The 14,048-nt window shown below is 38.5% G+C and overlaps 2 protein-coding genes across 2 annotated transcripts; both read right to left on the reverse strand.

The window, feature by feature from the left end:
- Positions 1–472: 472 nt before the first annotated feature.
- On the reverse strand, positions 473–8,239 carry hectd3 (HECT domain containing 3). Its single transcript, XM_080861236.1, has 20 exons — positions 8,156–8,239; positions 7,346–7,791; positions 5,979–6,232; positions 5,746–5,881; positions 5,174–5,295; positions 4,665–4,778; positions 4,456–4,538; positions 4,176–4,341; positions 3,914–3,995; positions 3,628–3,810; positions 3,494–3,546; positions 3,229–3,397; positions 3,036–3,149; positions 2,771–2,860; positions 2,277–2,483; positions 2,040–2,169; positions 1,488–1,562; positions 1,026–1,107; positions 853–924; positions 473–693 (listed from the first exon to the last, which is right to left on the reverse strand). The coding sequence occupies exons 2-20, from the start codon at positions 7,694–7,696 to the stop codon at positions 609–611; spliced, it is 2,568 nt and encodes an 855-aa protein (XP_080717362.1). The 5' UTR covers positions 7,697–7,791; positions 8,156–8,239; the 3' UTR covers positions 473–608.
- A 1,067-nt stretch (positions 8,240–9,306) lies between these two features.
- Positions 9,307–13,295, reverse strand: best4 (bestrophin 4; the record flags this gene model as incomplete). Its single annotated transcript, XM_080907691.1, has 9 exons — positions 13,141–13,295; positions 12,956–13,056; positions 12,639–12,872; positions 11,782–11,936; positions 11,590–11,667; positions 10,993–11,145; positions 10,372–10,452; positions 10,135–10,289; positions 9,307–9,574 (listed from the first exon to the last, which is right to left on the reverse strand). Exons 1-9 carry the CDS (start codon positions 13,290–13,292, stop codon positions 9,307–9,309), a joined length of 1,377 nt encoding a protein of 458 aa, XP_080763817.1. The 5' UTR covers positions 13,293–13,295.
- Between the last annotated feature and the right edge of the window lie 753 nt (positions 13,296–14,048).

Here is a 14,048-nt window from a genome sequence, read left to right on the forward strand (position 1 = left end):
TCAGTGGCTGAGTCACAAACCACACCCCGCAACAACTTCTATTTTGTTTTACAATTTTTAGAGTTAGTAGTGAAAACAGATGTCATTTCAAAATGTATAATAAAAGAATAGACATAATGTTAAAGAACGTGTAACACAGGTAATTTAAATAGGTTGTTTTCAGATACAAATATAATAAAATAAAGATTAAGAATGAGTAAATACATATAATGCGTAAATCTGATGTAAAATTTTATTAACAGTAATTAATTGGACCGTGTGTTATACAGATGACTTTATCTGTTTGATCATTTTTAACAGTTTGGGTTTAGAAACACTGTTTACTCATTTTTATTACCAGCAACATTTAAACATGACATGTCATGATAACTTCTTCCTGTTTTGTCTGGGTTAAATGAGTCTTGAAGAAAAATTTGATCTTTTACTGAGTTGAACACATAAAAAGTTAATAAAAACCATACTGAGTCACGTCCATGTTTCCATATAGTTATTTATTATATACAGCTATTGGTTATTTGGCAGTTGTGAGGGTATGGTGAAAAGTTGGCAAGATATCTTGATTCGACTGAGTTGTGGCGTGTGCAGCGGTCAGTGAAACAGTAGGGAGATCACTCTTCCCAGGGACTCATGTCGGTATCAATGGCCACACAGTTGTACGCAGCATAGCGCAGCTTCTCCTCACAAACTTTCGCACTGCAGGACAAAACAAGGAATAGAGGAAACACAAGACAATAATGTAACAGTGCTGTCAACTTCAAAAACTGCTTAATAATCTTTAAGAGATTTAACTTCTGTTAAATCATCAATGCATCATTAATAACAGTGCACATAAAGCACATGGGGTTGTTATACCTCGGATAGTTGGGTAGATAAAGGGTACTAGAACATGTGGAGGACTGTGGAAGTGCATCAGTCGTTTCAGAGCTGAATCAAGAAAACAAACAACAAAAAACAAAAAACAAATTACAATCAAATCTAAATCTAATTGTAGTCAAATAATAATAACTACGTACACTTGAACTCACCCTTGTTTGTCAGGAAAGACGTAGATAGGTGCAGGAAGACGACTTCGACCGGTTACAAACCTCAGAAACCTGCTGCGATCCTCTGAAGACAGAAATCAAGAATATCAGTCTGGGTCAAAATCTGCACTTGAATAATGCAGACACAAATACAATTTAGCATCTTTATATAAACCTAGAACCTAGACCATAAATTCACCATGAAAGAGTGAACCGAGCTCATAGACAAAGCACGATAAGGTTTATTTTTCAATCTTATACAACCCGTCTTCTTCTTAACACCAGAGGATCTGCCCCCTGCTGGTCATTACAAAAAATAGCAATTTAAGGGATTTCTCCATTGGCGTCATTTTTCGGACCCAAAAGCTTTATCTGTCTTTTATATTTGGCCATTGGTGCAGAGTTTATGTTGTGAGAGCCATTTACTACTTTTTAAAATGGGGCAAAAATAAACAGTGAACTCACCATTGGTGAAGTTTGTCAGCGCTTCCCATAAGTACTGCACTCTAACATCACTTTGTTCCAGGTCCTCATAACGTGCTGGTGGGGAGAACAAAAGATTACAATGGTTTGGTTACTTGCAGCATTTTGTGACTTAATACAACTTGCATCTTATTACTTCACCTTAACTTGTACCTTAACAGAAACAACATCTCAGACCTCATTTGTGGTCGAGGATTTGAAAGGAACGTGGATAAAACGAAGATGGGAAAAGTCCCACAAGAGGTCAACCTCTTTTGTATTTTTAAAGCTACGCCAAGTCCACTTGTGAAAAAAGGTACCACATGCATACACGGGTGTACTGAAAATGAAATACAATTCATTCGAAAACATAACAGATACCACTGCTAAAATTAGATTTAGTTTAAACTAAGCTAGAATTTTATTTGAATTTATCCACTTCCAGTTGTGTCTTGGATAAATTACTTGCAAATGGTCCCATTTCACTTTCTTAATTACGACAGAAAAATGTCTGCTTATAGTCAAAGTCAGTTTAAATCCAGGCCGGACACTCACTGAGTCGCTTCAGAGCTTCCACAGTGATCTCTGGGTCTCCACATATTTTCTTTTCCACTTCCTGCCAGGTGAGCAGGTCCAGCACTGCCTGAGGAACCACCTTCAGCAGTCCCGTCTGTATGGCAGCAATCTGTAACACACGTGTACAAACCACTAAAACATCACTGGAGTATTTTACAAAGAGTTGGCTTAAAGAGTAAAAGAAATACGGGTAATTCCAATTTATGTGAAGCCCACCTGCTGTTTGCTCTCCTCCATCCGAGCTTTCTGCACCAGGCGGATAAACTCACTGCGGTCCTCATAACGAACTGACACATTACTGCCACCGGGGATCAGTTCCACCATTGAGCCATCCGTCAGCAGAGTGGTGTAGACCAGCTCCTCCCCAAATCGGAACTCAAATGTCTCCTGGTCCATGTTCTCCATGGCCTCCAGAAGGTTTACCTGAACACATGTTCACAGTGAGGCAACCAGGAAAACAACCCATCCAATCTGTTAATTCCTTCTAGATTTTAATTTTAATGCAAAAAGAAAAAAACAAACCCAAAACGCTACATGAAACAAATGTAATCGATCAACAAACTGTAGGAGCAAATTAATAATTATTATAAAATAGTGACAATAAATTCTTGTACTTTTATGAAACACAGTCAGCAGAGACTTTTCTTCTTTCAAAGCTTTGACATTTAAATGACACCACCATGTAAATGTAATGATTTGAATATCCTCACCAGTACAGAGTCTACTGCAGCAAAGTCTTTACTCCAGCTGACAGCTTCCCCAATCAGCTGCTTCCACACAAGCCCCGGAAGAGCCAAAACCTGCAGGAGTGAACACACAGCAAGTCTGAAAAGTCAAATATCTACAACTAATAAATATTTACAATGGTAATTATCTATGTTACAATAATTTAATAAAACCATTACATTTTTGTTAAAACCCAATAAATATTCTTACACTATTTCTAAAATTGCAAACAACCTACAAAAGACTCACCAAGAAATCTTTCCCTCTGAGAGCAGCACCCATCAGCTGACCGATCCACTCGTATTTGTGGAACTCTTTACAGGAAGGGGTGGGAACGTAATAATCTCTAGCCTCAAAGTCGCCCTGACAGATGAGCAAAAGACACTTTTAGAACAACAGTGATATCCATTCTGATGATAGGCGGCAATGGGATAGTGACTACCTGATTGGATGTCCGGCTGAAGAACGGGAGAGGCATGGGACACTCGGACGAGCTGGGGCAAAGCTCCTCCGACATGTCTGCGAGGCTATCTCGAAATCCACCTCCTTGGTCGATAATTCCCTCTGCAATGAACTTGCATTCCCACCACTGGTCATAACGAGCGGGCCACCTGAAGGATCAAAAAGGCACACTGGAGATTCAGATTTTAATCCTCGAGTTATAAAAGTCCTAAATATTGGACACAAGAGGCTGATAAAATGCACACCTGTAATCTAAAGTTTTCTCAAACTTGTCTGACGGCTTGAGACCCTCATACACCTGCAAGAGGAAAAATAAAGCATCTGAATTATTGCACATCTTCTCTACACATTGAATTTTAGGCTTCCTTCTGGTCCCTACCTGGTTGAAGACGGCGTTCTTGCAGGTTGGGTCCAGAGATGAGTTGTCCCTGTGCTCCATGGCCAGACGTCGGTTAATGTAGAGTCGAGGCATGAAGTTTGGCTTACTGGTCTCCGAGTCTTTCAGGCACTGAGTGATGAGGGCTGAGCGGCGCTTGGACAGCAGCAAGAACTGCTTTATGCTCTAATGGGCACCAAAAGACACATGTTATAAAGAAACACATAAAAAATGCTTGCTGTTGTGCACAGATCATAAATGACATGTTAAAAGCTTTAGGACGGCTCACTTTGATCTGGTTGAAGGTACCCAGGCTGTAATCCCAGGCTGGCACTAGGTGCGGGAGCGCGCTGTCCAAAAGATTGATAAACCTGCAGACAGAAAGAGACACAAACTGGAAACACCTTCTGTTTACAGATAACATGGACAATCAGAACACTTTATCTTGAGGGTAAAGACCTGAGAAGTTGAAGAAGGATATTTTTTCCAAGCCCGAAGACAAATATTTAGTTCTGTAAAAAGTACATGGGGCACAATGTTCGCTGACATACCTCTGGATAACTAACGCTCTGCGGTACAGGATATCTGGTGGGGTGCCCTGCAGACGTGGGTAGCGGACGAGGTTAGAGGACTGGAAAACATCAGCGTTCAGACCCAGATCCCTCTCACAGGACGACTTAATCTTCAAGCCTCGGATCCGCACATCTATTCCATCCTCTGTAAAAGCCAAAATGAGGAAAAAAGCGTTGCTTTATGTTCAGTGCAAAAGCTCCTGCAAAAGCATTCAAACAGAAATCAGCTAGTTTGACACAAAAACATAAAAATTCTGACCTCTACATTCCTCGATCCGAATTTCTATAACTGGTAAATGGGAAGTCATATCCTCAAGCACACACACTTCTCCTATCAGATTACTAGAAACATAAAAGTAAAAGTACATAAATGTAGAATATAAACTGTAATCAGTATGCATTCATTTTTGAACTTTTTTTTTTGTTAAATTGCAAACTGTAGCAATAATCTCGTTTGACAAAACTTACTCATCTATGGTGACGTCACTTAGCTTCTTTAGGTTGTCTCCTTCTCCTCCAAACACTGTGACTCTTTTGGGCATGTAGTTATCATCCGTTGAGTCCACAGTCAGTATCAGCTTACTAGTAAACAAAACAGGCAATAAATAAAATATTGAGACCTCAGCAGCTTATCAGTGAAACAAAAAGAGACATAAAGTGCTTCACATTTTTAAATGTCTAATATAGCAACTCTACGTGATGATTACACCATCATAGGGATAGTGCAAAATTTGGGTATAATACCCAGATCAGTTGTTGTCAAACTTCTTACTTTAGAACCCAAAAACATTATATTCATACCATTATATATACTAATATTAATATATACATTACACCACAAGGCAAAAAACTGCATGTGGCACAGTTTACATTACAGTTTATCTTAATGATCTTGTTGTCATAGTCACTGCACTGTCCAAGCCTTTGACTTTATTTTTACTATTCTTTACTATTACTCAATTTTTGTGTTTCCTTACTTGACCACAGTGCCTTTCTTCATGTGCAGGCGGATCCAGTGTTGGCCCTGCATGCCGTCGCTCTCCCAGTAAGTTTCAACATCGCCATCTGTCAGGCAACTCGCCCCCCCGCTGGGATCTTCCTGTAAGCAAATATCAAGGTTTGATGAATGGACTGAATTCATAAACAAACCCATTTTAAATTCATAAATACATACATATTTGTCATACCCACAAATAATTACATGCATGTTATACTAGACTGTCTATCATGATGGTCACTGGGTCAAATTAAAGTCATAAAAACTTCTCAGATCAATCTAGTTTCCTTTCACTGCATTTTTGATGTCATCAGGAAAGAGGTCCAATGTAACTCCACCGAGAACGCCAATCCATGTTTTGCCAACGTTAAAAAGAAAAGAAAACAAACCTTACGGACTAGTTACTAGTATTCTATTTACCTTAACATGACATCACAAACTACAATCCTCATTTTCTTTTTTTTATACTTAGAAAGATTTAGACTGTTTGAAATGAGATTTAAAGTCAGTCGATGCGAGTTTCATTTGTGACGAGGGCTTAATTTTGCTCACCGAGCATGAAGACACATCGATGCTGGTCACACACTGCTTCACACTCCCCAAGTTCTCGTCCTCTTTTCCTATGTGATCGTAGAAGTAATGCACGAGGTCCTCATCACATTCATATGTCCAAGTAGGAGGAACATACCTGAAACAGTTCAACTGAGCATTAATTGCATTCATTTTAAAATCTGCTGCACCAGAAAACTCAACTTTCCATTTTAACTTTGCACAGACGGACTCACCTCAGCTTCTGGATGGCAGCCTCATCACACTCTGCGATTTTGGGTTTCTCGCCAATGTAAAGTGCATTCTCCACATCCACCACTTGTTCCCACCTGTTGCAGGGCTTGTGGTCGTAGCCAAAGAGCTGCTGCTGCCTAGTGACAGTCTCTGGTGACTCCACGGGTACCAGCCTGTCGCCTCCCTCGGTGTGTTTACACACGAGGATCCAGCCTTCCTCCAAATCTTGGCCCGGACGGTGCTCCTCCAGCTGCTCCTGGGGACAGCCACGGATCAACTGGTCAACATTTGCTTTCTTACCAAATTTACAATAATTGAGAACACACAAATCAACCTATAATACCTTTTCGAGTTCCATATTTTAAATTTTGTGTCACAGCTCATAAAAAATTCTTATTTATCTTGTATACAAAGTTCATCCACTTTCTGAAAAATCCATATTTCACTCCACCCTTGTTACCTTTAAGCCAACTGTTTTCCTGAATGGCTTGCCCTTTTGCAACCAGAGGGTTTAAACAGCAGGTATGAGGAGCTGCATGTCTGAGATGACATTAGGGATATCAGCTTTCTATGACCTCATACAGAGCCAAGAGCTGAAAAACTGTCTGAAATAGTTTTATTTGATGCCAAACACAGGAATATAATTCCTGTGTTTGGCTTACATGAATTATTTGTATGTAACAAAACCCATTATTTCTAACTTTAACCACAATAGACATGTGCACCATTATTGTGCAATATACACTGCAATAATTATAATCAAGATTAATCTATTTTTGCTGTAATAAAATGTGGCAAAAATATATAAACCTCTCTCTTTCTAACTCAGTTGCTCGAGCTTATATTCATGATTCATCATTTTACAGAGCTCTTATTGATAGTGACAAGATCACCTGTTTTTCTGAGATTACCAGTTAAACCTAATGCATATCTTTGGATGAAAATCACTGCAGACATGAGAAGATCCTAATATGATATCACAAACTGAAATCTTCAGTCTTGCCTTTCATTCAGAAAAAACATTTGATATAAGAACTGGAATCAGTTAATGTGAGTTTAATTTGTAAAGAGGGTCAAATTTCACTACTATGTACCTAATATGTTACTTTGCAGCTCAATACTTTTATTCTTTGACCCTTTTAGAGCTGTGTTATACTGAGCCTTAGCAAAGCCACTCAGTTCATCCACTGTCTGAAACTGTCTGAGTGCTTTTAGGCTCACTGGATTATTGGACCTCATTATTTAATGTGAGCATCCACCACTGTAACAGTATGTAAAGTGTATGTAAACAAAGGGTTATTGTTGTTTCAAGCAGCACAAAGACTTTTACTGATGTCACTGCATCCAAGGGGAAGTAACAGCGTCTTACCTTATTCATTTTGACCCAAAGGCCCTGGCTATTACAGTACTCCTCCCCTGTTGTCCGGATGCATGTCCCTTTCTTTGGTTCAATGTTGTACTTGCATGCTTTCTTACTGTGGGCAGTCTGATGGGGGCTTTCGAAGACAGAGACTATGGTTTTTCCCACGGTGGAGCCTCCCGCAGAGGCACCGGAGGAGGAAGCGGATGAGCTGGAAGATGAATCCTTGCAGATTTTGTAGCACACTTCTTTGGGGACATAACACAGACACTCGGGCACCGGTTCGCTCCTCCTGAAAGTTTCGATGCACCTGTTCAGGAAGCGGATCCTGCCGAGCAGCAGGTGAGGGTTGTCGCCCATCGTGAAGGTGGCAGTCAGTAGCTCAGCAGTAGCAGGAGCTCATCGGCTGACATTACACCGCTTTTGTTTTCCTGCGTGGCTGCGCAGGGATGCTCCTGTCAAACCAAACAAAACCCAACTTTCTTTAGAAACTTTGGCTTCGTTTAAAATATCGATTAATTAAACTGGCTCCTAGCTCTCCTAATAAAATCTGAACACTGTTTGAAATGCTAGGAATTCGCTAATCAGCAGGCAAAGTTCCCTGACACAAATATCACCTCCTCCCATTAGGTAAAAGTGAGAGCGCTAACATTAGCATGCTACCAGGGTGTTCAGTAAACGAGTCCATCCCTCACCGCAGCTGTCATCAACAACCCTGGCGGCCAGCTAGGCTCATATTTAACAAAACTTCACGGGACATGAACATTTCACGGAGTAAGAAGTGTGGTCAATTCTTAAAAACAGTAGATACCAACGTACCTGCTGACAAGTGTCCCGCACCCTGTTACAGATTCTATGGTTTTCTGACAACACGGAAGAGCAAAGACTCTTCTGATCCTTCCGGCCTTCCGTCGCTGTTTCCTTTACAAAATAAAAGCTTCTCAGTCGAGTATTTAATTTTCTTAACTTTTGAAGGCTGAACTCCGAAAATAATTGCCAGAAAGTTCACATTTTTCGAACCCTGACTGTTTATCCAACCTTCCAAAACAACTTTTAAAAAAAAGAAATTAAAAAAAATCTGCATGGATGAGTTTTAATTGGTATTTGCTACAGCCGGGATTTTTGCGAAATTCATTGATTAATATGTTTTTATAAAAACTCATAAAAACTCGTGTCAGATACGATTAAATACATTAGTGTGATCTAAGTGTAAAGAATAAACTGCAACTTTAATATCATTATTGTTAGTGTTGTTGTTGTTAAGGGAAATCACGTGGATTTATGTAAATACAGTTATAGCAAGGGAGGATTACTTACTGAACAAAGGCTTCAGACCTCCAAGGCTTTCACAATCAAAGGTTTACTATGGATTGAGTTAAATACACCTTTTTAATAGCATTAATCACATCTTACAGAGCCTGTGTGGAAGACAAACCTATTTCAGTATATTCAACAATCATAAACATTCATAATTTTCATTATACCGATAAAGTTTTCATTTATGAAAGACTTACAGTCATCAGGGTTTTACAGTGTTTTCAGTCACAGTGTTTTCTGCTTTGAAACACTTTAGCTCCCTCCAAAGAGTTTTTAGCCACTTAAAGTAAATTGCACAATAATGATAATAATAACATATTTTTCATCTGGAATTTTATTTACTCAAGAATATCAGACATTTTTTTCTCATAATACATAGATTTCTGACAGATAGGATAAAATGGGTCTCTGACACAGTACTAAGCAAACAGGAGATCTAATAGTTAATAATTAAATAAATAATTAGTTTTGTGCTTAATTTCCAAAAATGTCTACAAATAAAATCTGAAAAGGATGAAATCTTATTGTAGTTCACAGTTTAAAACAAGCGAGACCTTTCAATGTCACATTTCCACCTCCCCAAAAAATGTTTTCAAACATTTTTTTGTCATGTTTACAATAAACGTTTTCAAAAACATGACAGCAAGTATCAATTAGTTGTGTTCAATTAAAACTTTAATTAGTCCCCTTTCTTGTTCTTTGTGAGTGATCACATCTATTTCCCTTTCATCATCCCCGTCTGCCTCGTTTGGGTTTGACGAGACTTCCTTCAGAGAAGAGAGGCTCCCACTGCGCAGGATGCCTTTACCCCACTGCAGAAGGCTGTTGAGCCCATCACTCACAGAGCCCTGAAGGTGCAAATGCTGTTTGTTCATAGGAGTGCCTCCAGGCTGGTGAATCTCTAGATCTTCAGCACTCATCCTGAAAACATGGAAGATACTTTAAACCCAAAGATGGCAGTGGTTGTGATTTATTTAGGAATGTAAAATCAAGCTATTACAACAAACTGTCCAGAATGGAAGTGTTAAATAAATTTTAAGTATAAAAATATACTTACATTTTCAAAATTGTAACTGAAAATTATGATATATTCCCATTATCATTATGTAATATTATCATTATTATTATATTATATTATCATTATCATATGGATTAAAATTTTTATAAAAAATGAAAAAGATTTTTGACAAGCTACAAAAAAAAAAAGAAAAATCAAGATAATCATAGAAGGATTGATATATAATTCCAGTTCTACTTATAAATAGAGTTCACAAATATTTACATTTTGAATAAAATACACACACACATATATAACATAACATAACAAGATGAAAGAGGTGGCTTGGGTGAGGGAAGTCTGGGCTTCTCTGCTCAGGCCGCTGCCCCCGCTACCCGAACCCCATAAGGTTCGGGTAGGGTGGATGGATGGATGAATGGATGGATATACTCATATATCTTAAATTCCATCCCTCTCACTTTACCTCATGTCATAAGTGGAGCCTTTGAATGCTGGTCTGAGGCTCTCCGCTGCTGTCGACAGAGTGTAAGGGATGGAGAAGTGTCTCTGCATCCAGTGTTTGTCCTTCACCATTGGAGCCAGATTCTGGTACATGTCGTCCACAGCCAGCATTGACACCTGCGGGAGAAAGAAAGAGATTTAACATCTCATTCTAGGTTTCTAGTAGTCATAATTAGGGGGAATGTCTGAAGGGGAAAACCTGAAAGTTTCTGTCAATCAACTGGTTCGTTTCAAAGTCATCATCATCTTCGCCAAATGGATTGATGATCAGCTCTCCCACCTACAAAACAGAAACAGAAACTGGACAAGCAAACAGTGGGAAAAAAAACTGCATGCGTCAGTGCTTCAGCATGCCTTTCTCCATGCAGCTGTGATATTCAGTAAACATCTCAGTCTACTGTTCCCAACTGATGGGTCAGGGGCCTCCAATTGGTCACCAGATAACTTAGAGGGTTTATGAGTTGAACAAAGAAAGTTCGCATACATAAGCTTGGCGTAGTTGTATTAGTTATTCAAGTAAAACCAAAAGACAATCTTGATAGGAAATCTCTTTTTAGAACAGCAGCAACAAAGACCTCAGCATCACATCATTGTTATTTTTTTTACTTTTCAACTGCTGTGAACAACCAATTTATGCTCATAAGGTGTATTTTATGAGCTTATTGGATGTTTTTTTTTTTTAAAGTAAAATCATACAAAACCACAATGTTAAAACTGTCACAAAAAATAAAAAGTACATATTTCCCTCTGAAATATGATAAGACTATATTATAGAGCCTGGAATGGAAGTGTGCACTTATACATGATGGTGCTGTGTTACCTTGAGCCAGCCAGTGTAAAAGAAGAACTGCAGCAGGGTAAAAACAGGGACGTACAAGTCCAGTCTGTGGTCCTTGTAACCTTTCTCGGGATTCAGGAATTGTCGGCCAATCACACAGAAGCCAAAAAATGAGTAAACTGCAATAGTTACTACCTACACAGAAAAAAAAAAACAATGAGATAGAAAATTAGGGGTTGCTAAGTACAGTTGTGTCTCAGAAGGTAGAATCATCTGGTGATTTATATGAAATTGATGAAATCTGACAAGCACATATGTTGTTGAAAAGAAACAGCAGAAAGGTTTTGTCATGTAAAAAAAACACATTTTATGTAATGATCTAGGCAAAAAACCTGAACTGGTCATGAGTTAAAGAAGCATATCCATGTGCACCACTAATATGATTCAGGACAACAGCAACATTACATGCTGATGGTTGGTTTAATCTATAAAAAAATCTAAAAAGAATCCAAGTTTTATTTGATAATTCCTTAATATGTTCTAGATATAAAAATCTTTGAATGTATTTAGTTATGAATCAAGTCTATAGTGATGTACAGCACTTAAATGAATGGCTCATATTTCATTGGCTGATCGTACCTGAGTGTAGACCAGAGGGATGCTTATCCAGTCGTAGTGGAACAGCAGACTGCACTTTGCTCTGTAGTTATTGAGTTCCTGCAGATGTAGTACAGCAGTGGAGTTTACGCACACTTTAGAGCCATAGATTATTTGTAAGTCATAGAAAATGTGTAGGTCTGCTCTTGTTGCATTCTTTAGTAAACTCCTCACATCCATCAGCAGCCTCAGAGCTATGTCGTCCCTCACTCGGCCCTCCTCTCTCGCTCTGGACGCCAGGTTTGAAAACCACGTCAGAGGCATCCAGTACTTGTTGAAGTCAGAGTGCAGTGACTCAAACTTTTTCAGCTCCTCCAAGGTCATAAATCCTGCCCACGTATTAGACACACTTAGTTAACATGATATATGAAACCATTAAATTACTGACAGCAATTAAAGTGACTGCAATAAACTGAACTGCATAACACTGAAATGTTAGTATTAGGATTTTATTCACTTTAAAATACAATGAAGTAAATGTGTTTGAGTTTTGGTCTGTTAGTTAAACTAAACAAGACTGAGAATCATGATGGCTGTTCTTTTTTTTTCCCATTTTTTCCCCCGTTGTAACTGACAAAATACTTGTATCCCAAAAGCCCCACTGCCCAACTCAATCTTAATCACACATTTTTACTAAATGGACAAACTCCTTATCCCTGTGAGGTGTACAGTGGTATATTGTGACCTATAAAAACAATTCTCTTGGCTGAACTCTTCCCTGTTTTAGTGCTAAAAATATATATTTCTGTGTGTTTATAAGTATTTGATGTGTAGAAAAAACTTATTTCAGCATTATTTTGTAACTTATAACTAAGATTTGGTGAAGTAAAAAGATGCCTGTGAGAAGTACAAAAGGAAGAAGTCTTGAGTAATGAGCCCTTTATTTTTTCCTCAGTATTGTCTATATTGGAAGCACTCTGTCTTTCTTACTGGTACATTCAGCAATTATTATATGGTTGAATATGGTGCAAAAGGTACATTTGAGATTTTTAAAATTAACTCGACTTTTGATTAAGAACTGTTGCTCTCACCAGCCTCCACAATGTGGTCCAAAGTTGGGAACCGCTTGTGAACTCTTGTGCTAATGGAGCGGAGAATAAGGACTGAAGATAAATTGGCATATCTCATGAGGGTTCGTCTCAGCAGACGGCCCTTCTCATCAGTCCCGTGGACGTTCCCAGACACCACCATCATCAGGTTGTCAGGCAGTGGGAAGCTGGTGTACTGACCCCACCACCTATTAAAGGCCAAGGTCACATAGAAACCTAGAATAAAACAAAAAAAAGAGAGAAAGTTCATGCATATGATTTTTTTTTAGTTCTTTAACTGCTGTATGATTCATTCTTACCAAGCACAAACAAAACAGGGATGTAGTTGGTGTTGGTGAACTGATCACAGTAAAGGGCGATACGCTCAAACAGATCCTGCTGCCTCCGTGTGAGGAGAAACCTGTGGAGCAAATTAAAATTGTCACTGCGAGACAAACAAGCAAAGCTAGGTAAGAGTAAGAGCGGTATGAAAATGTGAATTTACCTGTAAAACAAACTGAAAAACAAATAAACACTACAAAACACCAGTAACTCCTTGTAGAGCAGCCTGTAGATGCTTCCCTTCCACCTGAACAGGAGCCTGGAAAAGCCAGCAAACCTGGCATTGGCCACCTCAAGACTGTAGGAAACTGTCATGTTTAAGCACCAAATCCCTGAAAAGCATTAAAAGGCATTTAAATGTATGTTTAATAATTACATATACATAAAAGACTTTTTAAGACCTGTCCTACCTCCACCTGTGCTGAATCCTGTTGTCCTGAGAAAAAAGTTTCTTCCTCTGGGCCTGAATTTAAAGCTCTCTGTGGCGCTGTCATAAATTAACACCTTAGTTTTATTACTTGGGAACCTGCAGCCTAAGTGAAACACACCTACGGTTACAGACTGCATGAAAACATCTCTTTTTAAGCTCACATAACTGGTTTGAGTGATCAGCAATCAAGTTATTATTCAGTAAAACCTTCCAGTAAAAGTTATAATCTATAAGGTTCTCAGTCAACACAAAAGTGTTAATAATTATTGTGTTAATTCCTCCTGTTAGTGCTGAGCTGACTTAAATATTTTTAAAAAGTTAAATTATTCTTACAGCTGTCATTTATTCTAAAAAAAAAGATAAATAATAATTAATGATACACAAAAGCAAAAAACAAAACAAAAGACAAAAAAAATCTAGTGTTGTATCACATTAAGCAAACAGAAACACTAAATTATTACATGTCAGAGGCAGTTGGGCTTAAAAAATATATTTTATTTATATACAAATTATACATATACCTGTATAGGGCAGCAAGGTGTCATGGTGTTTAGCACTGTTAGCTCACAACAAGAAAGTCTGAATCCAGCATCTGTCCGAGGCCTTTCTATGTGGAGTTTGCAAGTCCAAAAACGTGAAGT

This window comes from Rhamphochromis sp. 'chilingali', assembly GCF_963969265.1.
Source record: "Rhamphochromis sp. 'chilingali' genome assembly, chromosome: 16".
In the NCBI taxonomy this organism is placed as follows: domain Eukaryota; kingdom Metazoa; phylum Chordata; class Actinopteri; order Cichliformes; family Cichlidae; genus Rhamphochromis; species Rhamphochromis sp. 'chilingali'.